Below are 23,478 nucleotides of genomic sequence, written 5' to 3' on the forward strand. Positions count from 1 at the left end.
TCATATTTTCAACATTATTACAGTAAGTATATATTACCATTAAAATCAGAAAAAAATAAAGAAATTTTCATCTTGAGGAAAAAAAGATATAATTACATCACAAGATAGCCGTATAAGTATTAAAGAGTTTCCATCATTCAGCAAGCATTCATATTATTACTCTACATGATTCTCTACTTCAGGTCTGCAGAATCTAATGTAATATTATACATCCTGAGGAAAGGTCAAAAGACTCCCTTCTTGTCAGTTCATATAGTATGTACAGGCATGGGAAGGTATAAAGGACAGCCGGAAACTGTTCCAAGATATCCTTCTTTTGTTTATCTTCCTTTCTCTCTTTTCTTTTTTCTCACTCTCTGCCAAAGAATAAAGTAGTAGATTTAAATATGTAGTAGAAATTTTAGATAGAGGTTAGATACAACCATTCTGGTTGATTTTGATTGTTTTTAATTCCTTTAGCTGGTAGCCTCAAATTCTATCAGCTAACATAGTTCTCAAGTGACTCTGAAAAGTACTTGGTAATTAATTTGAGTATGGGGGCCAGGAACAGTAACACATTTCAAAGAATACATTGTATACAGGAATACTGTCAACGACAAATTCAAGTGAAATGAGTTCAGGATTATCTGAGTCATCTTTGGGAAAGAATGCTAAATCTCTCCTTGGATAAACCTTCTGAATAATTTCCTCTTTGGCTCTATGCAAGCATAATTATGACAGCCACTCAAATAACTATATCACTTTAAAAAAATTTACCAGATGAAAGTATAGAGAAGAAAGCATAAATTAAAACTGCACAGGGCTTCCCTGGTGGCGCAGTGGTTGACAGTCCGCCTGCCGATGCAGGGGACACGGATTTGTGCCCCGGTCGGGGAAGATCCTACATGCCGCAGAGCGGCTGGGCCCGTGAGCCATGGCCGCTGAGCCTGCGCGTCCGGAGCCTATGCTCCTCAACAGGAGAGGCCACGGCAGTGAGAGGCCCGCGTACCACAAAAAAACCCCCAGAAACTGCACACATTAAAAAGAATGTAGTAGATATTCATGTATTCACACAGAAATATATTTACAATACATTATTGAAAGAAAAGGACAAGATAAATAACAATGTATACATATAGCACTGTCCTCATTTTGGAAAATACTAAAACCATACAATTATATATGGATGTGTGTTAGTGTTTGTAAATGGATAGAAAAAGGTCTAGAAGGATACACATCACACCTTAGACAATGGTTATACCTAAGGTAGAAGGAGGGAACTCTGACACTTTTCCTTTGCATGTTTTACAACAAGCATTACTATTTTAGTAATTGCAAAAATTAGTTAAAGCACCTGGCAAACAGTAGGTGGCCAATATATTTCAGATTCCTTTTATAAATATTTAACAAGCATAAATTCTTACTATTAGAATAATAGAAAAAGATACCCTAGCTCAGTACCATATATATGAAGACTTTAGAAAAATCATTTCAGTATAAGTTGTTGATGATGTTGATAATATTACCTAAAACTCTAGAAAAATCTTAAAACTTTAAGAAAACCTAACTTTAACAAAATTATTCCCTCCAAACATTGCTGCTCTTCTTATGATTTAAACACAGGACGCAGCATTATCTCTAGTTTGCAATTAGTCTACCGTCCAACCTTGAGTACCTCACAGGCACCTTGAGATAGGCAAAACCATCTCTTGTGAGCATCAGAGAAATAACTATGAATATTTTGGTGTATTCACTTCTTTCTATGTAAATGTAAATATATATATAGCTTTATGTTAAACTGACACCACACTGCTTTTTTCACTTAATACTGTACTATAAAGATATATTATTTCCTGAATTTTTTTTGAAAATAATTTTTAAAGGCTACTTAATAGCCGATTATAGGGATAGACATATCATAATTTATTTAAGATTAACCTGTTGTAAGGCCATTTAGGCTGTTCTCAAATTTTCACTATTATACTTATAATGAAAATGTAATAAATATCCTTACAGGATATTATTCTGGTTAGAATTATCAGCTTATAAAGTTTACCAATTCTTTCTAATGTGGTGTGTTTCTCTTACTGATTCACTGATTTATGACACTCTCTATCTTACATTAAGCTCTTAACATTTACTAGAGTTTATTTCTAGGCTGCTGTAGCAACCAGAACACTGTTTTACTTATTACTTATATTTTTATATTAGAGTATTGTACTTTTTCTTATTTTTGCCTTTGTACCCTTCTAGGTGAATGTTAAAATAGTGTTACAATGATATTCCTTCCCCTACCCCAAGAGAAATCTCAAGGAATTTTGATTGGACATAGGATTTATAGCTTTAATACAGAAAGAGCTTTTACAAATGAGTAAACTTTCCTTTTTCATTTTAAGAGTCTGAACTCTATGCATGACATATATGTTGCAAATACTTTTTTTTTAACCAGTTTGTCATTTTTCTTTTAACCTTTTTATGATGTTTTCAATTTCTGTAAATTCAAATATATAAATATAAAAACACTTTCCGGGCTTCCCTGGTGGCGCAGTGGTTGAGAGTCCGCCTGCCGATGCAAAGGACACCGGTTCGTGTCCGGGTCTGGAAAGATCCCACATGCCGCAGAGCGGTTGGGCCCGTGAGTCACGGTCGCTGAGCCTGCGCGTCCAGAGCCTGTGCTCCGCAACGGGAGAGGCCACAGCAGTGAGAGGCCCGCGTACCGAGAAAAAAAAAAACTTTCCCTTTCAGTACTCGATATTTCCTGTTATTTTTACAAAGGCCTAACCTACGCCAAGTTTATACAAAATACTTACCTATATTTTCCTCTAATACATTTATGGTTTCATTTTTTAAATATAAAATTTCTAAAATATCTAGAATTCTGTGTGAGGGAGGGATTTTTTTAAAACATTTGGTTTTTTTAAAACAAATGGTTTACCAGTTATTTGAGTGCACTACTGAATACTCCATGTTTTTCCAACTAATTTGAAATGCCACCTTAATCATTAATTAAATTCTTACATGCCTGATTCCATTTCTGGTCTTTTCCATTTCACTTGGTTTTGGCACCAATACACTATACCACTTAAATTATTGTAGCTTTAAAATAAATTTGAATATCAGCATGAGCAGGCCTCTTTCTCTTAACAGTGTCTTTCAAACATTCTCCCACATTTATACTTCTATATGTTTTCCAAAAAACATACTTATATAATAGTATGTTTTCTTTATAAAGAAAAACAAAGAAGAATCTCTTATTATAGACAAGCTTCCCAAATTCTACCAGGATATACGCATAATAATTCAATTATTTGTTTTAAACTTACTCCAGTTGCCACTCGAATATTTCCTGATGGGGGCCGTATTCCAGAAGGAGGCCTTCCTGTCAATCCAATCCCACCTCGAGAAACAGGGCGAGCTGCTGAAGGTTTGTGATTACTGGCCATTGCTTGCTCACTTTAACCACTGTTTGGAAACAAGGAACAGGTCTCCTTTGGTATCTTCTGTAGCAAGATAGTAGTGACCTGCATACCCTTCCTTCAAACATTTAATCCATGATGACTTTTCTTGCAAATTGCCATTCCAGGTATCACTACGTACAAGGTTGAGCTTGCTTTAATTCTGTTCAGATTTGACATTAATGTTCGATTTAGAACCATGAAATCATTTATTACAACATGCCCTCCTCATTTCCCTGTTATCTTATCAAAATGCAAGCCCCTCTAGATATCTTTCTCTCTTGGACTCTCATCCCATACTCTAGTAAGCTTTCTCTCTCCCAGCAAAACCAGTATCATTCTTCTCTGCCGATATTTTCTCTGTGATTTCTGGTCTATAATAAACTCCTTTATATTCTCAATCCTATTATAAATAGTTCCTTTTACACTTTGCCTTAACAGGTTCCCATCTTCTCCTGAAAATGCTTTTGGTAGTGAAGGCTGTTTTAGCTTCCTGTCCCACAATTCCAAAGCAAAGGAGTACATCGCACTCTCCTTGCTCCACAATGTCACTGTCAAAACATTATTCTTCCAAGTTTTTAAAAACTAAACAGGATTCTCTTCCCTTGAGGACCAAATAATGCAACTATATTGCCTTGGATCTTTCTTGGTTGCTTTTATCTAGGGACCTCCTAATCTCTCCATGTTTACTAAAGTCTTTTGTTCACAGTCCTCTATTCCAGTACCACCAACACCCTGGATGACTTCCATATGGATACTGGATTCAATATGTAACATTCTAGCTTCACAGTTCCCTGACCTAAATTTCAGTAATCATTTCAACTCTATTTTAGTCACTCTATTCATAGCCATGGCCAGAGCTGGAGCTTGTCATCATCTGGAATTGCTTCATCTCAAATATCTTCATTGAAATACTTTATTCTCTGGCCTTAATTTCCTCTCCTTCTTTTTTCTCACCTTTATTCTCACTATACCTCCCCTTAAACTATTTCCTTTATTCACTCATTCTCTCCCAGTTTACCAGCCCCCTCCTTTACTCATCAGAATATATTATTATTTAAAGTTTTGGCTAATAATTTAAAATAGCATTTTAAAATTATGGGTCACAGCCTATTAGTAGCTTATGAAAACAATTTAGCAGGTTATGACCAATATGGCTTAAATATGAAATAAAATAGAAAATACAAGAGAGTTCACTGCACATAGGAAGAGTACTGTTTCATTAATTTTTTTTCAGTTATATTTATACAAATTTACACATATGTGTATACTGGTCTATAATGTAAAATATATGTCCTATTATAGGTCATGTTCAAAAGAGTTTTAAAGATACTGAGAGAGAGAATATGGAGAAAGAACTAGAGAGAGAATATGGAGAAAAAGAGTGCCCAAGACTCTGGCCTCAGGAATGTCAATACCTAGAGATTGCACAGAAGAGGAGAAACTAGTATAAGAGACTGAAAACGAAGACTCAGAAAGCAAACAAAAAACCAGGAGTATGTGTCAGAGATGCCAAGAAAAGGCAGGAGTGGTCAATGCCATTTTCTGCTGGGAATTCAAGTAAGATGAATACTGAAATGTCCATTGGAATCCCCATCCAAGAAACCATTAGTGACCTTGAGGAGGTCAGTTTCAAGGACTCCTTTCCTTCTCAATATTAAATTACTGTCTCATGAGCACCATCAACAAATTTGCATCCTCGAACTCTTCTTCAACCCTTCTGGAAAAATCAGAAACCATTCTCTACATTCAACCTGGACTGCTGAACTGTTGATGGAAATCCCAAGACTATACAGACTGGAGAACTGCAAAGCCATAGTAACCAAATTCAGATGGACCCTCATCTCAGAAATTATTTTATTTATCCTTTATAAGCTACTCTGTCCTTGATGATTCCAATTCTTAACCACTTTTCTAATTAAGTCTGTTCCTGCCACTCTCAGCAGATGACTCAACTTCATAATTGAGAAAATTAAGACATGAAATCTATCACATTTGGAGCACATAAACTTACCTATATCCACCCTGACCTCCAATCTCAATAGCCATCCTTTCTCTCATTCAAGATCAGTCTCTATTCTGATTTATCCTCTTGATCCCATACCTCTGGGACATTAGCTTCCCTCTCCTTGCCAACCTCCTTCTCCCTCACCCCTGCCCCAATTTCCTTTGGAGCATTATCCAGCTCTTACGTATGTCTTTAAACTTTCTCCTTTCTTTCAGTCTGTTATCATGTTCCATTCTTTCCTAACCTTAAAAACTAATTTCTTGATCCTGAAACCACCTTTAATACAGTCTTATATGTCCTTTTTCTACACAGGGAAACTCTAAAAAAACAGCTTATATTCATTATTCTCTACTTTTTCCACTTCCTCTATCTCCTGGATTCCTACTATTCCATTCAAATGGTTCCTGCCAATGCAGCTAGGAATGTAAATGTCATCTCTGTTACGGGTGTCCACTCCTACATGAAACCATCTCCGTGACACTCCCCTCCTCTGTTTCTCCTTTTTCAGTCTCCATCTTATTCTCCCTGCCTTTATTAGCAGCATTTCTCAAGATATCATCCACAGTCTATTTTTCTTTCTTCTCTTTAAGCTCTCATTGTGCCACCTCATCTACACTCAGGGTTTTAACAATTAATCAGCTAATGACTCACAACACCGTATCTCCAGTCCTGACTTCTCACACTCCAAGGTGTTTATATCCAAATAATTACTTGACATTTCCACTTCAATATATCATCAGTATTTCAAAATAAATATATCTAAATGTAAACTCATTGTCATCTCCCCCAGATTTGCTCTTCCTCTTGGTACAGCTCCTAGCCACACAAGTCAGAAACGTAGTCCTTGATTTCTCCCTCTCCCTCATTTCCCATAGCTAATGAAATAATACTACTGATTTTATGCCTAAATGTTTAAAATCTAACTTCCTCTCCATTCCTACAGTACTGTTCATGGCCTCATGGACTCAAGTGGATTATTATATTGGCCTCCTGAGTGGTCCCCTTGCATAACACACATCTTGCCTGTTATCCTCCCTAGGAATCCTTCACCAACCAGACCATAACCACCCCCACCTTCTTCAATTTGAATTTACAGGGCTGACCTAAATGCTACGATGGATCCATACACATCTCTATCCCAGGACCTATCACACCAATTGAAATAATCTGCTTAAGTATTTCTCTACCTTGAATGCAAGAGCTGGATCCTATTCATCTTTATATCCCCAGCATATATCTCAGGGCCAGGCAAAAACTTTCTGTTCTTTTGTACCGTCGGAATTTCTTCCCACATGAAGGCGTTGCCAGTTACAAAAATTTACTAAATTATTAAAAAGGAAACAAATCATTTCTCAAACTAAAATGGTTTCTCAGTTTCTATAGCCCATGCCCAGTACTTCTTCCCTGGCTTTCCTTAGCATCATTCATGATCAGCCCTTGGATTACTTCTCGTCTCTCCATAATATTTCATCCTTTTCTTATAACTTGAACTAGGCTGATTACTCTTATAACTTGAACTAGATACTGATTATAAATCAGTATCTCCTGTTCTGTCCTTTAAACTGGGCACCAATTTTAAGTTTTCAACTGTTTATTGGGAATTTCTATTCAGATATCCCATTATCACTTTATATTTAATATGTTCACGCCAAACTTACAACCCTCCCATTCCAGCTAGCTCCGTGATTCTATTTTCTTGCCGTTTTGAACTCTTCGGACAAAGTAGTAAAATTACTACTATTATTATTGCAAATAGAAAAGTGAGTTTCATGAAACAACTTTTTGAAAGGCAGACAAGGTCTGTGGTCAAAACGGTTTCTCCCAGAGAAAGCTAATACGATAAACCTGTTTCCAGCAGAATTAGTCAGTGTTAATCCAGCTTTCCTGAGGAACTTTAATTAAATGTACGATATATAGAATTTCCACCTGATTTTCTTTGCCACTGCTTTACTATCGTGGAAGAAGTTTAGTTAGCATTAGGTCAGTTCCACCGGGTAAAATAAAAGGGAGGGGCACTGGTAACAAATATGCCACTAACTCCGCGGTTAGTCATTCAAATGTTCACACAATCGCTGGGGTTATTCACACAACCAGAGAGGTTCCAGAAAGTTTAGGGATGCTAACGGAGCTCCGTCAGTTACCACACATTATCCCCTCTGGACGTGTTTCCTCATCTGCAGTGTGGCAGCGAGCTCTAGCTTGCACAGCCGTTGTGATGATTCCAGATGCTTCACATGAAACCTCTGGCTCCTAATTATTACAATCATTATCCTCCCCGAATCAACCATTTTAACATACATGAAGAAGTGGAAAGTTGCTAAGTCCCTTCCGCTCTGACCAACAGACGGAAATCTATTATTACTTCGAGTAAATCCTTCAGCCCACAGTGAACTTTCTCTCTGAGGCGCTCGAATCGTTCCCTCTGGTCTCGCCTTGGCAGGTCTCCTCAGGGGACTGTTTGAGGTCTCTCCTCACGCTCTGCCGGCCTAGAAATGGGACTTCCTTGGCGGAGGAGAACACCTAAGAGCCGGATTTATTCTGTTTGAAGCGCATCAGCATCTCCAAGGCTAAAATAATCGGCAAGGGAGGCAAAGAGGGAGAGTTTGGTCCCGGGATTTCTCACCTCCGCCGGCGCTGAGGGCGCGGAAGGAGGGAGGTCGCTCCGCTGCGGGGCGCGGAAGGAGCGAAGTCGCACGACTCAAGGGCACTCGCACTTCTTTCCGAGCCCTCCACCACCGCGTAGCCCTCCAGTCGGGCCCGCGAACCCGTTAGCTCACCCGAGACGCCCCGCTCACCTGCGCGCAGCTTTCCTGGGCCCTCAAGGCCTCACCCCTAGTGGCCGCGTGCCTTCGCGTCTCCCGGCAACGGGGGCTGGTCGCGGTGAGGCCCCCTCCTCCTGATTGGCCAATCCTCGGCCTTCGCTCAGTGAAGCGAGAGTGAAATGCTCTCGCGAGGTTTGAGGACTAAGTTTTGTTACCTCGATACCTCTGGAGGACAGGGAAAACGGCGAGTAATAAGAATTATTTGAAGTTATTCCGTGGTAGGCAGCATTCATTGTACAGTCTTTTTGTTTCTCATAAGTAGTAGTTTCCTTCCTGTTAGAAGGAAGGAACACAACATACACGATACAGCATTAAGTATTGATGCGATTCTGGTACCATGTTTCATTTCATTGAAAGCTTTATACCTTTAGGCTTCCTTTCAGAGTTATTTTGTGAGGAGGGCTGAATTAAAAGCAAAGTTGTCTTAAAATAATTATTTTAAAATCAAATGGTTTTTAAACATGTTTTTTAAAAAAATGAGAATTACGTCGTCTGAAATCCTTTTTCTCTAATAAAAGTAACTTGCAGTTTGTTTTTTTTCCAGTCTTCCTATAGACAGCTTAAATATGATGGGAGTTCAAAAAAAAATGTGATGGGAGCTCTAAACATTCATACATATTGAACTTTTAATGTTTTCACATTATTCCCATCTTGCATACTTTTTTTTTTTTTTTTTTTTTCCTGCGGTACGCGGGCCTCTCACTGTTGTGGCCTCTCCCGTTGCGGAGCACAGGCTCCGGACGCGCAGGCTCAGCGGCCATGGCTCACAGGCCCAGCCGCTCCGCGGCATGTGGGATCTTCCCGGACTGGGGCACGAACGCGTGTCCCCTGCATCGGCAGGCGGACTCTCAACCACTGCGCCACCAGGGAAGCCCTTGCATACATTTTTTATGCCCAGATTTATTCTCTTATATGCCTGCCTTCAAGTAGGTTAAAATCAGTGCAATACAAAATGAAATAATGTCATGTGATTGAGTTCTCAAAGTTTGTAAAACATTTTCATGTAATTATTCCATTTGAGACCAACATATTTGTAGTGGTCATTTGTTATACTTATGGTCGCTGTAGTGAAGGGTGGTAGAATTTGCCATCCCAAAATATGCCACTTTGGTATTATAAGGATTGTTTGGAGGGGAAGGCAATTGAAAAGCGGGTACAGGAAAAGTTCTCTACTATTCTGCTATTTGCTTAAAAGCAGAATATAAAATTTCAAAAGTGCCCCTCCTTGCTTCTTAACCAGGAAGGACAAAAGTTAATCATTGGAGACAACTTTAGACCTTTACCATCCTGGAGACTGCACCAGAAGAATCTACATAAAAACTTTACTAATTAGCCTTTAACTACTGTTAGGTTCCCATATAGTCGGCTTCCCATAATTTGCTGCCTCTAAAGATTTAAAAGTTCTTTTCTTTTATCGCTTGTGTAAAAACGTATTGTTCCTTTGTTAAGATGCCATATAAGCCCAAGCTCTCGTCACCTGTTTGAGTTATTCATCTCTGAAGGAGATACACGTTAAAACACCTGTTTTTCTCTTGTTACTCTGTCTTTTGCTAGAGCCCCAGCAGAAAACTTTTCTGCTAGAAGAGTAGAAAGAAAAAAAGATATTTCCTCTCCTATAACCTCTAACTGTCCAACTATTCCGTATGTTGTCTCACAAAGAAGCTACTGACATTTCTCCCTTAGTGTTTTCAGACGGTAAGTTAGACCCAGCATTTGCCATTTGTATAGAGATGTTACAGTTTGAGAGAAAACTTTAAATCTTTAACACGTAAAACTTTTTTTTAAAGTACCAAAAACCCGGCTTAGTATTCACAGAATTCAAGGAAAGTGATTTGTTTCCAACTTGGCCCCAAGCTCTCTCGTTTTAATTTAGAAAAGTTTAGACTGAAAAAAAAAAAAATCTCGGGTAACTACTCAGAGAAGGTTTGGGGAAATCGGCGGCCTAAGCCTGCCCCCAACACCACACGCGACGCAAACTCACTCAGCCACAGAACAGCCCTCAGCACAGCGGACTAAGATTTAAAATACCCGGATTGGCGCGCCTACGACTCACGCCCCGCTGGCGCGTGGCATTGTGGGATTTGTAGTCCGGCCCACATCCGGCATCACAATAAAAAGCTCAGCCGGGGCTAGGCGAGGACGCGGGCTCGGAAAGGTCCGGGATTCGGGCGCCCACTCCGAGGGGCCGGACGGTGGTATCTCTTTCTCCGCTGGCGGTCCAGCGCGCATGAGGGAATCGAGCCTCGGCTCCTCAACGGCCTCAGCAGTCTGGACGCACACATTCTGCGTCATGGCGGGCTAACGCCGATGACGAATTCCGGTGTGCATGTCAGGGTTGCTGTGTCACTCGACCCGCTGGGCGCGCCCCTTCCCGGCCGCCCTTCCGCACCGGCCTTCGGGCTCTTCCGGTCCCGTCGCCTCTCACCTTCAGGCCCTCTCCCGCTGCACGCCCGGCCTCCCCGACGGACTAATCTCGCGCGGTGCCCGGGCACCGGGCGCCGGACCTACTAGGGCCATGGCGAGCGGCGCCGCCAGGTACCGGCTGAGCTGCTCGCTCCCGGGCCACGAGTTGGACGTGCGGGGCCTGGTATGCTGCCTCTATCCACCGGGGGCTTTTGTGTCCGTGTCCCGAGATCGCACCACCCGCCTCTGGGTTCCAGACAGGTGAGCGCTGCGAGTCCCGCTGTTACCCGGCTGTGCCGCAGGCTTCCTTCGGCGTCTGGGAAGAGAGTAACCCTTCCCTGCCCTATCCTACCCTCTTCCTCTCTTCCCGGCCTTTACGACGGTCCACGCTCCCTCCCATTTCTTAGAGCACTGGCAGTCTGGGCACGCAGTGTAAGAAACTAGTGAGGTTTACGTGGAAAGAGCACCGGGTTGGGGGAACAGAGACCTACTTTCTTGTCCTAACTTGACCACTAAACTACTGAGTGACCTTGGACGAACTTTTATTTTTTGTGGCTTCACTTTGTGGACGATGATTTCCTGTGTTTCTTTTAGATTTGAAAAACTTCTGACGCCAGATGCACCCTCCTTAATGAGGCCGTGTGAAAGCATCTGGAATGTGTAATTGAAGGAAGTCCTCTTCTTTCCCTGGAATTTGTTCTGTAGTCTTCCCTCAAATTTGAGAATTAAGGTTCTCAAAAATTTCATTGCAAAAGTTGCCTTGGTCCCTCTCCACGTTGTCCAACTCAGACTTTCTTAGTCTGGGGTATGTGATGGACTTGGGCGGAGGGGATGAAACCCCTCAAATGTTTTCTGGATGTGGCGGAGTGTATTTGCTTGAGGAGAGAAAGCCCATTGCCTTCGAAAGATTTTCAGAGAGATTAATCAAAAAAATATTAGGAAACAGAAGGTTAAGCTCCAGTCCAAATCAAGTTCAAGGGTTTAGCCCTGATTTAGTTGTTGTAACAGGAAATTTAAGACCTGGAAGACAGATTTCAGTTCAGATAGGGAAAAATTGAGGTAAGTTACTTCAGGTAGTAACTCTCCCATCAGAGGTTTCACTCCTTGAAACCATACGTTTTCATCCATAAATTCAGATGATAAATGTTTATTGAGTGGCTCCTATTTGTTTGTGATCCTGAAGAAGAATAAAAGGACAGACAAGTTTCCTGTGTTTATAGATCTTGCCTACAGTCTGGGAGGGAAGATGGATGAAAAAACAACCAAATAAATAATTACGCGTTGGCGTGTGTACTATGAAGAAAACAAATATAGATATAAGATATAGAATTGAGTGGAGGGCGATGTTAACGAAAGAAGCCTCTCTGAGGAAGGTGTTTTTGGTATTTGTTTTTTTTTCTTAAATGATACTGAGTTTGAGCTGGTCAAGGGGGTGAGGAACCAGAAGGGTTCTGTAGACCGTAGGAGGAGCAAACACAGTGGCCCTGGATTGAGGAGGAGGAAATTCCCAATGTGCAGGAGGGAATGAACTGTGAGGTGAGGGCAGGTCTTAGAGGCTGGCAGGAGCCAGATCATGCCCTGGGAAGAGGGCTGAGGAAAGAAGTTAGTAGGTGGAAGCCTTCAGAGTTTCAAGCAGAGGACACCATTATTTGATTTACCTGTGGAGAAGTTTCTGCTAGCTTCAGGTGGAGAATGAATCGCAAAGGGATAAATGTGGAAGGAGACCTGTTTAGAGGCTTTTGCAGTAGTGCAGCCAAAATACGACAGACTAAACTAGGGATATTGTAGAGGAAACTCCTATATTGAATTAGATAAGGTCTTCTCTAATGCTTAAGATTCTGTGATATTCCAAACCACTTGGTAACACTGATACATAACTTCTGTGTATTTGAGTACAAATTACTGATGAAGCTTGTACATTTAAAATTTTGTTCAGTAGAAGCACATGCCCAGTAGGATATGAACATTGCAGTAAAGAGTAGCTAAAGGATGCTTGTAATAGTTGAATTCTGTTGAACAGCTAAATCCTCAAACTTTGACATTGTAGGACTGTGTTAGGTTGACAGGAGCTTAAATCACTGGATCACAGGAACTTGACGAACTTTGAGCTGCAATGACCCTCTCTTTGAAAACTGGTTCTTTTCACTTAGTTCCTGTTGTCTTTCGGTTTTGTTTTTTAGAATTCATCTTGTATTCAATTAACACTGATTGAGAGCCTGCATTGTACCAGGTACAGGGCTCCATAGTGAGTGATGGGTGAGATAAGGTTGTTTTCCTCTCATTTCCAAGTGCTGTGGTAGAGCATCTCATAGTCACTCTTAGGCATCCTAACTAGTGTCTCAGCCGTACCTTTAGTGTGATAAAAAGTGTCCTCAAGGCTGACATCCTGACAATTTCTATTTATTTCATGGTATATTAATAAAATTAATGAAGTGCAGTAAAATGTTTGGAGCCAAGTAGTAAACATTTTTATTTTCTCATGTACATTGTTGATAGGGCTCTGAATTGGGGTGGATAATGTAGGGGTGGACTGGTAATGATGGGGGGATTTAATTTAGTTTCAAGGAGGCAAAATAGTTCTATTCTAGGGTGGACTAAACCAGATATTTCATCTTTCACAAGAGCCCACTGAAAACCCAGAAAGCCTCCGGGTCTTCTGAAGGTGCTTCAGAATGGAGATGCCATTTTTTGGTTGTACATTGAACTGAACCAGTCAACGTGCCATTGTTGCAGACTGCTTCAAGCCTCTAGAAGCCCACCTCACAGTAAACTGGATTTCCCAAGTCTGTCACCAACGATTACTTTGCCTTTTGAAAACTACCCGTATTTGAAAGATGCCAACTTCAGATTCAATATCATGTGTTAAATTTTCCTTGACCATGCCAAGGCTGGAGTGATTTCTCCCTCATGTAAACACTCAGCACCTTGGGTCCTTAGGCAAGTAGTTCTGCAGAGTTTAAGAAATTAGAGCCATTCCCTTCCTACCCTCCAACCCACTATTCCCTTTTCTTGGAGGCAAAATTTTCATCTCTTTTAATGGCTTATTTTTGAATTTTGCTTCCGTATCTGTATATAAAGTGCTATACTGCTATTTCTTTTCATTTAAAATTTCTTTTAGTTTTCTGTTTTAGCATTTTCTGTTAGTTCTTATTATGGAATATGAAAATTTAGCTCTCATTTCTACCCTCTACCAACCCCCATCACATATGCATCCTTTCTATGTCCTGATCCTTATAACATAGCTTAATTTAATGTAGACTAAATCAGTGTTTTGTGACTGTACAGTCTGTCTACACCTGAGCTGTGGAATAAACTATGATAACTTTTCCTCAACAGTTTTATGATCTCCCTATAGCTAATAAATGTCTTATTTTTGGTTTTCATTTGCTTAATTTTCTATGTATTTATCACTACTTCAACTTCATATTGTTTGCTAGTTGTCTAACTCTCCTCTCAAGACCTCTAGACACATTGGATATATAACAGTTTCATTTTCCTGATGATGAAAACTTTCTGACCTGGTCTGTCTGCCTCTGGTGCACAGCTAATCCTGGGTTCTCCCTTCACTGTCTTCTTGAGAATCCCTTTTTGGACCTCTTGTCTTAGATTTCTATTATCAATATCCTTTAACTTTCTTGGTTTTCTTCCTTGACACCTTATTGGAGCACATCCTCCAGGAGCTTCCTGAAATACAGTGCAGTGATAATAAGTGTATTAAGACCTTGCAATTGGAACATGATTTTAGCCTGCCTAGCTACTTGAATAATAATTTAACTGTTTGTAGCATTGTAGTTTCCAAATTTTCTTCAGAATTTTGAAGCCATTGCTCCACTGTATTCACTGTGTTACAGTTGAGAAGTCTGAAGCCATTCTTATTTTTGACCTATTATTTTTTTCTCTCTGAAAGGTGGTCTATATTCATTCATTTTTCACGTTCATTAAGTGTGGTCCCTTTTAATGTCCATAAGTCATGTCCATAAGTTCTGGGACATTTTCTTAAATTCTTTGGTTTCGTCTTATTTTCTCCTCTTTTCTGGAACTTTTTATTCATATATTGAATTTGTTTCTAAATTGCTTTTTAATTTCTCTCTATAAATTTCTTTCTTTCTGTCTCTACTATACTTCCTCAGAAGCTGCCTTAACTTTTTGTGAAATCATGTTTTTGTTTCATGGTTGCAATATCTTATACCTATGGATGGCAATGCTGATTTTTTTTAAAGTTATTTTCTCCTTAGTGGTCTGTTTCCTCCAAATTGGTTATTTCCCCTCCCTGTTTGTTTTGGTCACTGTTTTACCCCAAATATCTGGTAATTCTTATTCTGTGCTTTCCATTAGGGTGGAGAACTAAAAAACTCCTTGAAAGATCTGTGTATCAGTGGAGCTTCATGGCTGTGAGCTTCACTGTAGGGTTATCTGGCTGGACTGTTTCATAGGGCTGATCTCCTGCCTAGAGGATGATTGCCTGGCTTCTAGGTTTTGTCTTTGGTGGTCTTGGCCTCCATGGTGAATGTACATGTTTCTCATACCCCAAGGCTCAACTGTGCCTTGTGTCTACCCCCAGCCAAACACTTTCACCTTTTCTAAAGAAAAAACTTCAGACTTTTGCTGGGTACAAGAGGGGCAGTTGTCTGGCTGGAGTGTCTGTCTTTTTTTTTTTTCTTGATGCTTAAAGCATTTTTTCACTGATTCAAGAAGTACTTAATGATTACCATGTACAACATTGTGCTACAAACTTGGGAAGAACCAGGTCTGGATTCTGCCATTAAGAGCTTCACAGATCACTACGGTAGATACACACAAGCATCCATCTGTACTGGGGAGTGCTAAGGGACACATTTAGGTAGATTTAGTGGTTTATATAATATAGGTTTTTAAACATGTCCTATCTTTTACATTTCATTGGGCTTACTGATGAAATGGTTTCTAGGGCTTCCCTGGTGGCACAGTGGTTAAGAATCTGCCTGCCAATGCGGGGGACACAGGTTCGAGCCCTGGTCCGGGAAGATCCCACATGCCGCGGAGCAACTAAGCCCGTGTGCCACAACTACTGAGCCTGCGCTGTAGAGCCGGCGAGCCGCAACTACTGAAGCCCGCACGCCTAGAGCCCGTGCTCTGCAACAAGAGAAGCCATCGCAATGAGACCATGCATCGCAACATAGAGTAGCCCCCACTCGCCGCAACTAGAGAAAGCCCGTGCCCAGCAACAAAGACCCAACTCAACCAAAAAAAAAAAAAAAGTTTCTAAAACCACACTTAAAAAGAAAAAAACACCAAAATAAACAAGTTAAAAATAGCTACTACCAAATACCTTCCTTTGAAGATTTTTTGATATGATTCTGTGTCTGATTCCAAAGACTTTCACCTAGTCTTCCTAATTCTAGTTTTTTGTTTGCATTTCCTAGAGATACATAGTGCTGCTAATTCTTGAGCCTTCTGCAGATTCATTGGTAAATTGGGCCTCTTCCCCTGATGCCTGCTTAGAACTCATTTTTTTCAAGTATCCTAAGGCCATTACTACTATGCTGTCAGCTTTCAGTATTCAGTTATATTTCTGTTCTTTTTTTTCTTATTCTCTCTGGCCTTGTGGGTTTATGCCTTTCTTAAAATATACATAGATGGATAGGTAGATATAAAATATACATTATACATATTGTTGTAGTGGTGTTTGGGAAAGGAGTGAATATAGATGAGCATGTGTGCAGTCTTTATCTGGGAGTCTTCTCTTTTATGTACAGTTGTTTTATCTCCTTCAGCTAGATAACAAACTCCTTGATTTAGCTTGAATCAGGGATATAATTATTTTATCCCCCTCTACAGCTAACTTACTGCCTTCCACATATAGTATATCATAATCTGTTGTTTGACTTGTTATGTAAGGGAGTGGTGCTAAGTGAAGGATGTGTATAACAAATTGGTAATCATTCTAATTCCCAGGCAGTTATTAATATGCTGTGTCCCTAGAGCAGTCATTTATATGTCCCTGTATTAGTTCCTTTAGTTTGCATACTGAAAGTGATTGATAGTCTAGCTATTTAGATACACACACTATACTAATGAGTACTAAGTTAATGTTTCAGAGTGTGCAAATGTCCTCAATGTGTTTACGGCTTATTGATAGTAGATTCCATTATCCTAATTGCATGAATGTTTCACTTCACCAGGGATTTCTTACGGTAACAATCACTGATAAGTAGAAATGCAGATGGAGCAAAAAAAAAAAACCACTTATGATATTTGTCTCCTTTCCTTTCCTTCCTTGTTCTTTCTGTTAATTAACATACTCTTAACAGTGAAACACTAATTAAACTTCTCCTAATCTGATTAAGCCTCTGTAGTAGCTAAGACAAATTAGGTATTTAATTTAAAACAATAGATTCTTAAAGTGGTATATAAAGTTCAACCTAAATACAAAAAGAAAATGAGTACTTTGACAACGTCTGTCCTAGGCTAAGTCAGAGGACAAATGTATATCTTATTAATTATCATGTCTTTCCAGTCCTAACAGGGGCTTTACAGAAATGCACTGTATGAGTGGCCACTCCAATTTTGTCTCTTGTGTATGCATCATACCTTCAAGTGACATGTACCCTCATGGACTAATCGCCACTGGAGGAAATGACCACAATATTTGCATTTTCTCACTGGAGAGTCCAGCGCCACTTTATGTACTAAAAGGTCACAAAAATACTGGTGAGTATAATGCTTTGGTATTTTTCTGTTTGAATAGGTTTCATCCTTTTGAAGATAAAATTCTTATATCTGCTTTCCCTAGGTTTTTTTTTTTGTGGTACACGGGCCTCTCACTGTTGTGGCCTCTCCCGTTGCGGATGTGCAGGCTCAGTGGCCATGGCTTACCAGCCTAGCCGCTCCACGGCATGTGGGATCTTCCCGAACCAGGGCACGAACCTGTGTCCCCTGCATCGGCAGGCGGACTCTCAACCATTGCGCACCACCAGGGAAGCCCCCTAGTTTTTATTATTATTATTCTTTACCTATAGCTATGGCTTAATAGTGAAAACCTTGTGGATCATCATTGTTCTGCAAATTATCTGTTACAGACTTATTGTCATCAGTAATGGTTGACGTGATTATATATGTAAAAAGGAAGAGATTATGGTTTTATATACTTTGTAATTTTGGTTTTTCAGCTATCTTGTGCAAGAAATTCATTTACTCAGGAAAACTGTGAGCACTTCTTTATCTTTGGGCTGTTATGTCTGTATTTATGCAGCAAATTGAAGCCCCAGAAGGAATGTATTTAGGGTTCTGGTATCATTATTTGAAAGTATTTAATACTTTTGAACAGCATTTTCTGTGATTTGTATTTCTGATTCTTTTATATTCCTGGATTTGTGTTTGCTTAACAGCTCTTTGTTATAAAATGATATGCTTAATCAATGCAGTATGTATATTACTTTTTTTTAATGTATCTGGAATAGTTTGGGACCTCTGTAAGCAAATAGTGTGGCCCATAAGCACTCTAAACTTAATTTCTTTAAGGAGTTTGTAAAGTGTTCTATGTGTAGGTATGGGAAATCTTCAATACAGGGTGATACAGATTTTTTAAAACTTTTTGAAGGAAATCTTCAAATGTATACAAAAGTAGAGACATAGTATTTTATAATAAGTTATATATAAACAAACATAAAAGAGAATAGTGTAATGATATTTTCTACTCATGTATTTACATAGCTTCAAGGATTATCAACACAAGGCCTATCTTTTTTTTTTTTTTTTTTTTTTTTTTTTTTGCGGTATGCGGGCCTCTCACTGTTGTGGCCTCTCCCGTTGCGGAGCACAGGCTCCGGATGCGCAGGCCCAGCGGCCATGGCTCACGGGCCCAGCCGCTCCGCGGCATATGGGATCCTCCCAGACCGGGGCACGAACCCGTATCCCCTGCATCGGCAGGCGGACTCTCAACCACTGCGCCACCAGGGAGGCCCAACACAAGGCCTATCTTGCTTCATCTTCTGCTTCCAAAATATTATTTTAAAGGAAATTTCCAATATACTATCTCATTTGTAAATACTTCAATATATAGCACTACAATGGGGTTTGGCAAACTTTCTGTAAAGGGGCAGGTAGTAAATATTTTAGGCTATGCAGGCCATACAGTCACTTTCACAACTGCTCAGCTCTGCCATTGTGTGCAAAAGCAGCCACTGACAGTAAACGAGTGAACATGTCTGTGTTTCAATAAACCTTTATTTATGGACACTGAAATTCGAATGTCATATAATTTTCACATGTCAGGAAGTACCTTTTTTTTTCTCTCAACCACTTGAAAATATAAAAACCATTCTTAGTTTGTGCACTGTAAAAAAACAGATGGCCAACAGGCCACAGTTTGCTGACCCCTCAAAAAGATAAGGATTCTCTTTTTTAAAATTAATTAATTAATTAATTAATTTTTGACTGTGTTGGGTCTTCATTGCTGTGTGCGGGCTGTTTCTAGTTGCGGCGAGCGGGAGCTACTCTTCGTTGGGGTGCGCGGGCTTCTCATTGTGGTGGCTTCTCTTGTTGCAGACAGCAGACTCTAGGCGCATGGGCTTCAGTAGTTGTGGCACGTGGGCTCAGTAGTTGTGGCTCGCGGGCTTCAGAACGCAGGCTCCGTAGTTGTTGCGCACAGGCTTAGTTGCTCCACAGCATGTGGGATCTTCACAGACCAGGGCTCGAACCCGTGTTCCTTCCACTGGCAGGCGGATTCTTAACCACCGCGCCACCAGGGAAGTCCCTCTTTCTTTTTTAAAAGCAATATCATTATCACACCTAAAACCAAACAAAACCTAATTTCTCGTTACCAAATTATCTAGTGAATGTTCAAATTTACCCAGTTGTCTCAAATGTTTCTTTTTACAGTTTGTTTGAATTGTGACCTAAAGGTCCACATGTCTTTCAATCTATTGGTTTCTTTCTTTTTTTAAATCCCCTCTCTATTTGAAACCAGCTTATTTTACCTGTAGAATTTCCTGTAATCTGAACTCCGCTGGTTAAAGCCTCATTTCTCTCGCCTCATGTTCCTCAGTCCCGTAGTCTTGTAAGCTATTAGATCTAGAAGTTTGATCAGATTCAGACTCAAGTTTTGAGCAAGAATTGTATACTTTCTGTTGTAGCACAGCAGGAGACATGTAATATTTCTTTTCATGATGTTAAGATTCATCCATTCTTTATAAAATTCCCATCAGCCTTTGAAAATAAGTCTTTAACATCTACTGATGATCATTACATAGATCCAGTATTTCACTAAAATTTGCAAATACTCTAATTCTACCATTATTTCTGGATTTAATAGCTAGCATTTTTCTGTAAAGAACTTTCCACATAAACTCTTTGGTTACCGTGTGAGACACACAGAGGAGACAGGATAAGCACTTTTCTTGCCCCTTCTCTCACCTCTTTTACTGGGTTTCAAAATGAGTTGATTCCCTAACTTTTTTTTTTTCTCTTTTGATTCTCAAATTGTCCCATATTTGATTGGAAACCTCTTTAAAAAAATTGGCTCCTGTGGCCTCTTGATAAGACCTTCAGTAGTCTTCCTTGCTTTTGGTAGTACAAAATGTTCTAGACTTGAAATCAGCTTTTTGCCAAGAAGCCTTATGTTTTTCTTTTAGTGGGAGATAGTATTTAGAAACCTCAATTTGAGTTGTAGTGGTGCTCACCAGGATTTTTTTTAACTTAATTTTGTTTTGTAATTATATAAAACAAACATAGTTGCAAAGAAAAAACTATTCAACATGGTGCATTCAGAGAAATCTGGATTCTGTCTGTATCGCCTTCTCCCGCCATCCTTATAAGTAACTAATTGTTTATTAACTCTGTTCTTTCTGAAAAAAAAATTAGTAAATATGTATGTATATTTACGTTGCCCCTTTCTTAGATAGAAGGTATCTTACTGCAGTTTTCTGCCCTGGCTACTTTTGCTTGATAATATTGTCCTAGGGATTACTTCATTGCAGTATATAGAAATCGTCATTCATTTTTACTATGGCATTGTATTTCATTGTGTAGCTGTACTATAGCTATTTTAACCTATTTAGCCAGTCCCTTATTGATGGATATCTAAGTTTCCAAATTTTTGCTAGTGCAAGTGTCTTTGTGCATATGTCATTTTGTTCTTTTGTGAGTGTAACTTAGGTATGATATCTAGTTCTGGATCAAGGGGTAAAATGCATATTTAATTTTGTTATTGCCAAATCCCCACATTAGGTGTTAAAACTTTTTTTGCATTTCCAGCAGCAGTATATACGTCCCTATTTCTCTTATCAACAAAGTATGTTGTCAGATTTTTAGATTGTTGCCAAAATAAGTGAAAAATGATATTTTAGTATGGGCCAATTTTCATCTCTCATTATGGAGGGGTCATTTTTTCATATGCAGAAGGGCTGTTGGCATTTTTTTTCCCTGAGAACTATATTCTTGTCCATATAATGTGGGGTTATTGGCCATTTTAAAAGTCCTTTGTAAGTTAGAGTTTTTAATCCTTTGATACAAATTACAAATATTTTTTCATTTCATTATCTTTTTTAACTTTATATATGTTCTTGTTTTTCTTTTTTTTTTTGTAATGCAAAAGTTTATTTTATGTAATCATATTTATCTTGATTTTTTTTAAGGTGTTTCTCATAGAAACCTGTGCAGTAAAAATACTGCTTCATGTTTTAGGGTATTTTTTCTGCCTGGTTTGTTTCTACTTTATCATAAGGTCATCTTTTGTTATTTTGTTAAGTTACTTGATGGTTTGAGGCCAAATGTCATTTCTTCCTTCCTCCCTCCCTCCCTCCCTTCTTTCCTTTCTTTCTTTCTTTCTTTTTTAAATTTAAAACATACCACATTAGTGAGTAGGAGATAAAGAACTTAATGATTGACATCCTTATGTCATGTCATTTTTTTGTTAGCTTTCTAGCCCAAATTTTATTTTCTAAATGGTAGAGTGGTACTGTTTTTTAGTCAATATATATATATATATATAACACTTTCCAGTTACATTACAAGTTGCAGTTTTAGGTAATGGGGGAGGAAAGTGCCATCCCACACTTCGGGACAAGTGCCAGGGCCCAAAAAGAGAGAGCTACCACAGTTTGCCTCTGGTCACCAGTTATTCAGCTTGCTCTCTCTTCTGCAGGCAAAATATACCCACTTCTTTCTCAATGTCAGACAAGCCAAAAGTCCCATCCAGTTGCAGCATCAAGTTCAAAATTAAGAATTTCTGGATGATACATAGTATTCTAAACATCAGGGAAATGATGCTCGGGTGTTTCTACATCAGGTCCAGACATAGTTCCTCTTAAATTTGGAGACCCGTGGACCGAAAAACACAAGTTATCTGTCACTTCACTCAGTATACAACTGTGGAATATTGAAGGTAATCAGAGGAAGCACTCCCATTCAGAAAAGAGAACAACGCAAGATACCAGTTTCTAATCTGTAGCCATCTGAAATTCAGATGGGTGGCTGTTTCAAGGACCCCCTAATCTGAGAGTGATAGGTTTTTGTGATCAGTTCCCTCTGGTCTCCAAAAGGGGTTTCCCAATCCATTGTTCTTCATGGCTCTCCTTTAACCCTCTGGGATTCTTTTCTGTTATTCTCCTTGGTCACATTGACCCTCCTTGGGGATTACCAACTTTTTTAACTTGCTTTCTGCTTGTGGGAGCTAGGTACGCAAGGGTCGGGTTAAGTCTTGAACAGTCACGGACATTTTTAGTTATTGGCGGCATAACTCTCTGAAAAACATGTTTTTTACCTGTTTGATTTCCAGTCAGATCTCTTTGTCAGTAGTCATACCTCAGCTGTAGTCTAGATTTGCTGTATTACTCCCCATCTCTCCTTTCTTTCTTTCCCTGTGTGCCTCTTCAGATTTAGCTACTGAAACCTTGTGCCTTTCAGACTTTAGTTGGAAAGCTGAACCTTTAGGTTCTTTTCCCTGAGCTATTTTCCCAGGTGAAAGCATTTATTTTCAGGGCAACAACCTTAATTTTTCTTTGCTTTGAAAATGCTTTAAATCCATTTGGAAGTTTTGGCACTGTGCAGGATGGATGGCCATGTTTTTGATTTGTTCCTGTTGCGTGGCTGGGTTTCAGTTGTCCTTTGCTGCTGAAAGGACTTCTTGGGTTTACATTTCTCATTTGGGCTTGAGAAGCAATTGGCTCTTCCAACTCTGCAAATCCCTAAGTTTGGACTCTTCGTTTCTGGCTGGGAACCAGCCAGTTCTTGATCTCATTCCATTCTTTTAGTACCTAGCCAAATGTGGCCAATAGTAAGTGACACCCATCACTGAAGTCCTGTTTTCCAGCCTCTTTCTTTAGACTACAAGTTTGTCATGTCCTGAGTTATTGCCGGTAACAGCTTTACCAAATGTTCCTTACTACCTGATAAGGAGCACCAGCTTTCTATTCTGTGATAATAGTCTCCTCATTACCTGCCTGTTAAGCCACTGCCATATATTTCAGCTTTTTGCTTCAGCAGTGCCTCACTTTTGCTACTAATTCTGAATCGGTCAGGTAAGCTAGGTGACATTGTGGTAACAGACAACGCCAGAATCACAGTGGCTTAATGCAGTAAGTTTGCTTTGCTTCTTATAGGTCCAGTGCAGCAGGGGGCTCTGCTCCTCGTAATCACTCAGGGATCCAGATGACAGAAGCTTCACTGCAGCATGTGCTTTCACAGAGATTGCAGTAGTAGGGAGGGAGCATGGCTTCATTGTGCACCTATCCTTAAAGCTTCCACCTGGAAGTAACATTATTTCTGCTCATTTTTCAATGCCAAAACAAGTCATGCAGCATACCTAAAGCCAAAGGAACTGGGGAGTTCAGTC

General features: G+C 39.6%; 2 protein-coding genes across 4 annotated transcripts in view; one reads left to right on the top strand and one right to left on the bottom strand.

Annotated features, from left to right (window-relative positions):
- The window catches only part of IFT74 (intraflagellar transport 74), a 78,834-nt gene extending 70,410 nt beyond the window's left edge, over positions 1-8,424 (bottom strand). Inside the window, exons 1-3 of one of the 3 annotated variants that reach the window (XM_082603336.1) lie at positions 8,238-8,424; positions 7,805-8,009; positions 3,303-3,441 (exon numbers count right to left, since the gene is read on the bottom strand). In XM_082603336.1, coding sequence (XP_082459462.1) covers positions 3,303-3,422 — 120 coding nt within the window. In that variant the 5' untranslated portion in view covers positions 3,423-3,441; positions 7,805-8,009; positions 8,238-8,424. The other 2 variants (XM_082603334.1, XM_082603335.1) reach the window with 2 other exon arrangements.
- A 2,191-nt stretch (positions 8,425-10,615) lies between these two features.
- Positions 10,616-23,478, top strand: part of PLAA (phospholipase A2 activating protein) — a 40,065-nt gene continuing 27,202 nt past the window's right edge. The window contains exons 1-2 of the mRNA XM_082621716.1: positions 10,616-10,928; positions 17,164-17,357. Of these exons, the coding sequence (XP_082477842.1) occupies positions 10,780-10,928; positions 17,164-17,357 (343 nt within the window). The 5' untranslated portion in view covers positions 10,616-10,779. The remainder of the gene's footprint in view (positions 10,929-17,163; positions 17,358-23,478) is intronic.

This window comes from Mesoplodon mirus (genome assembly GCF_964341445.2).
Source record: "Mesoplodon mirus genome assembly, chromosome: 1".
Lineage (NCBI taxonomy): Eukaryota > Metazoa > Chordata > Mammalia > Artiodactyla > Ziphiidae > Mesoplodon > Mesoplodon mirus.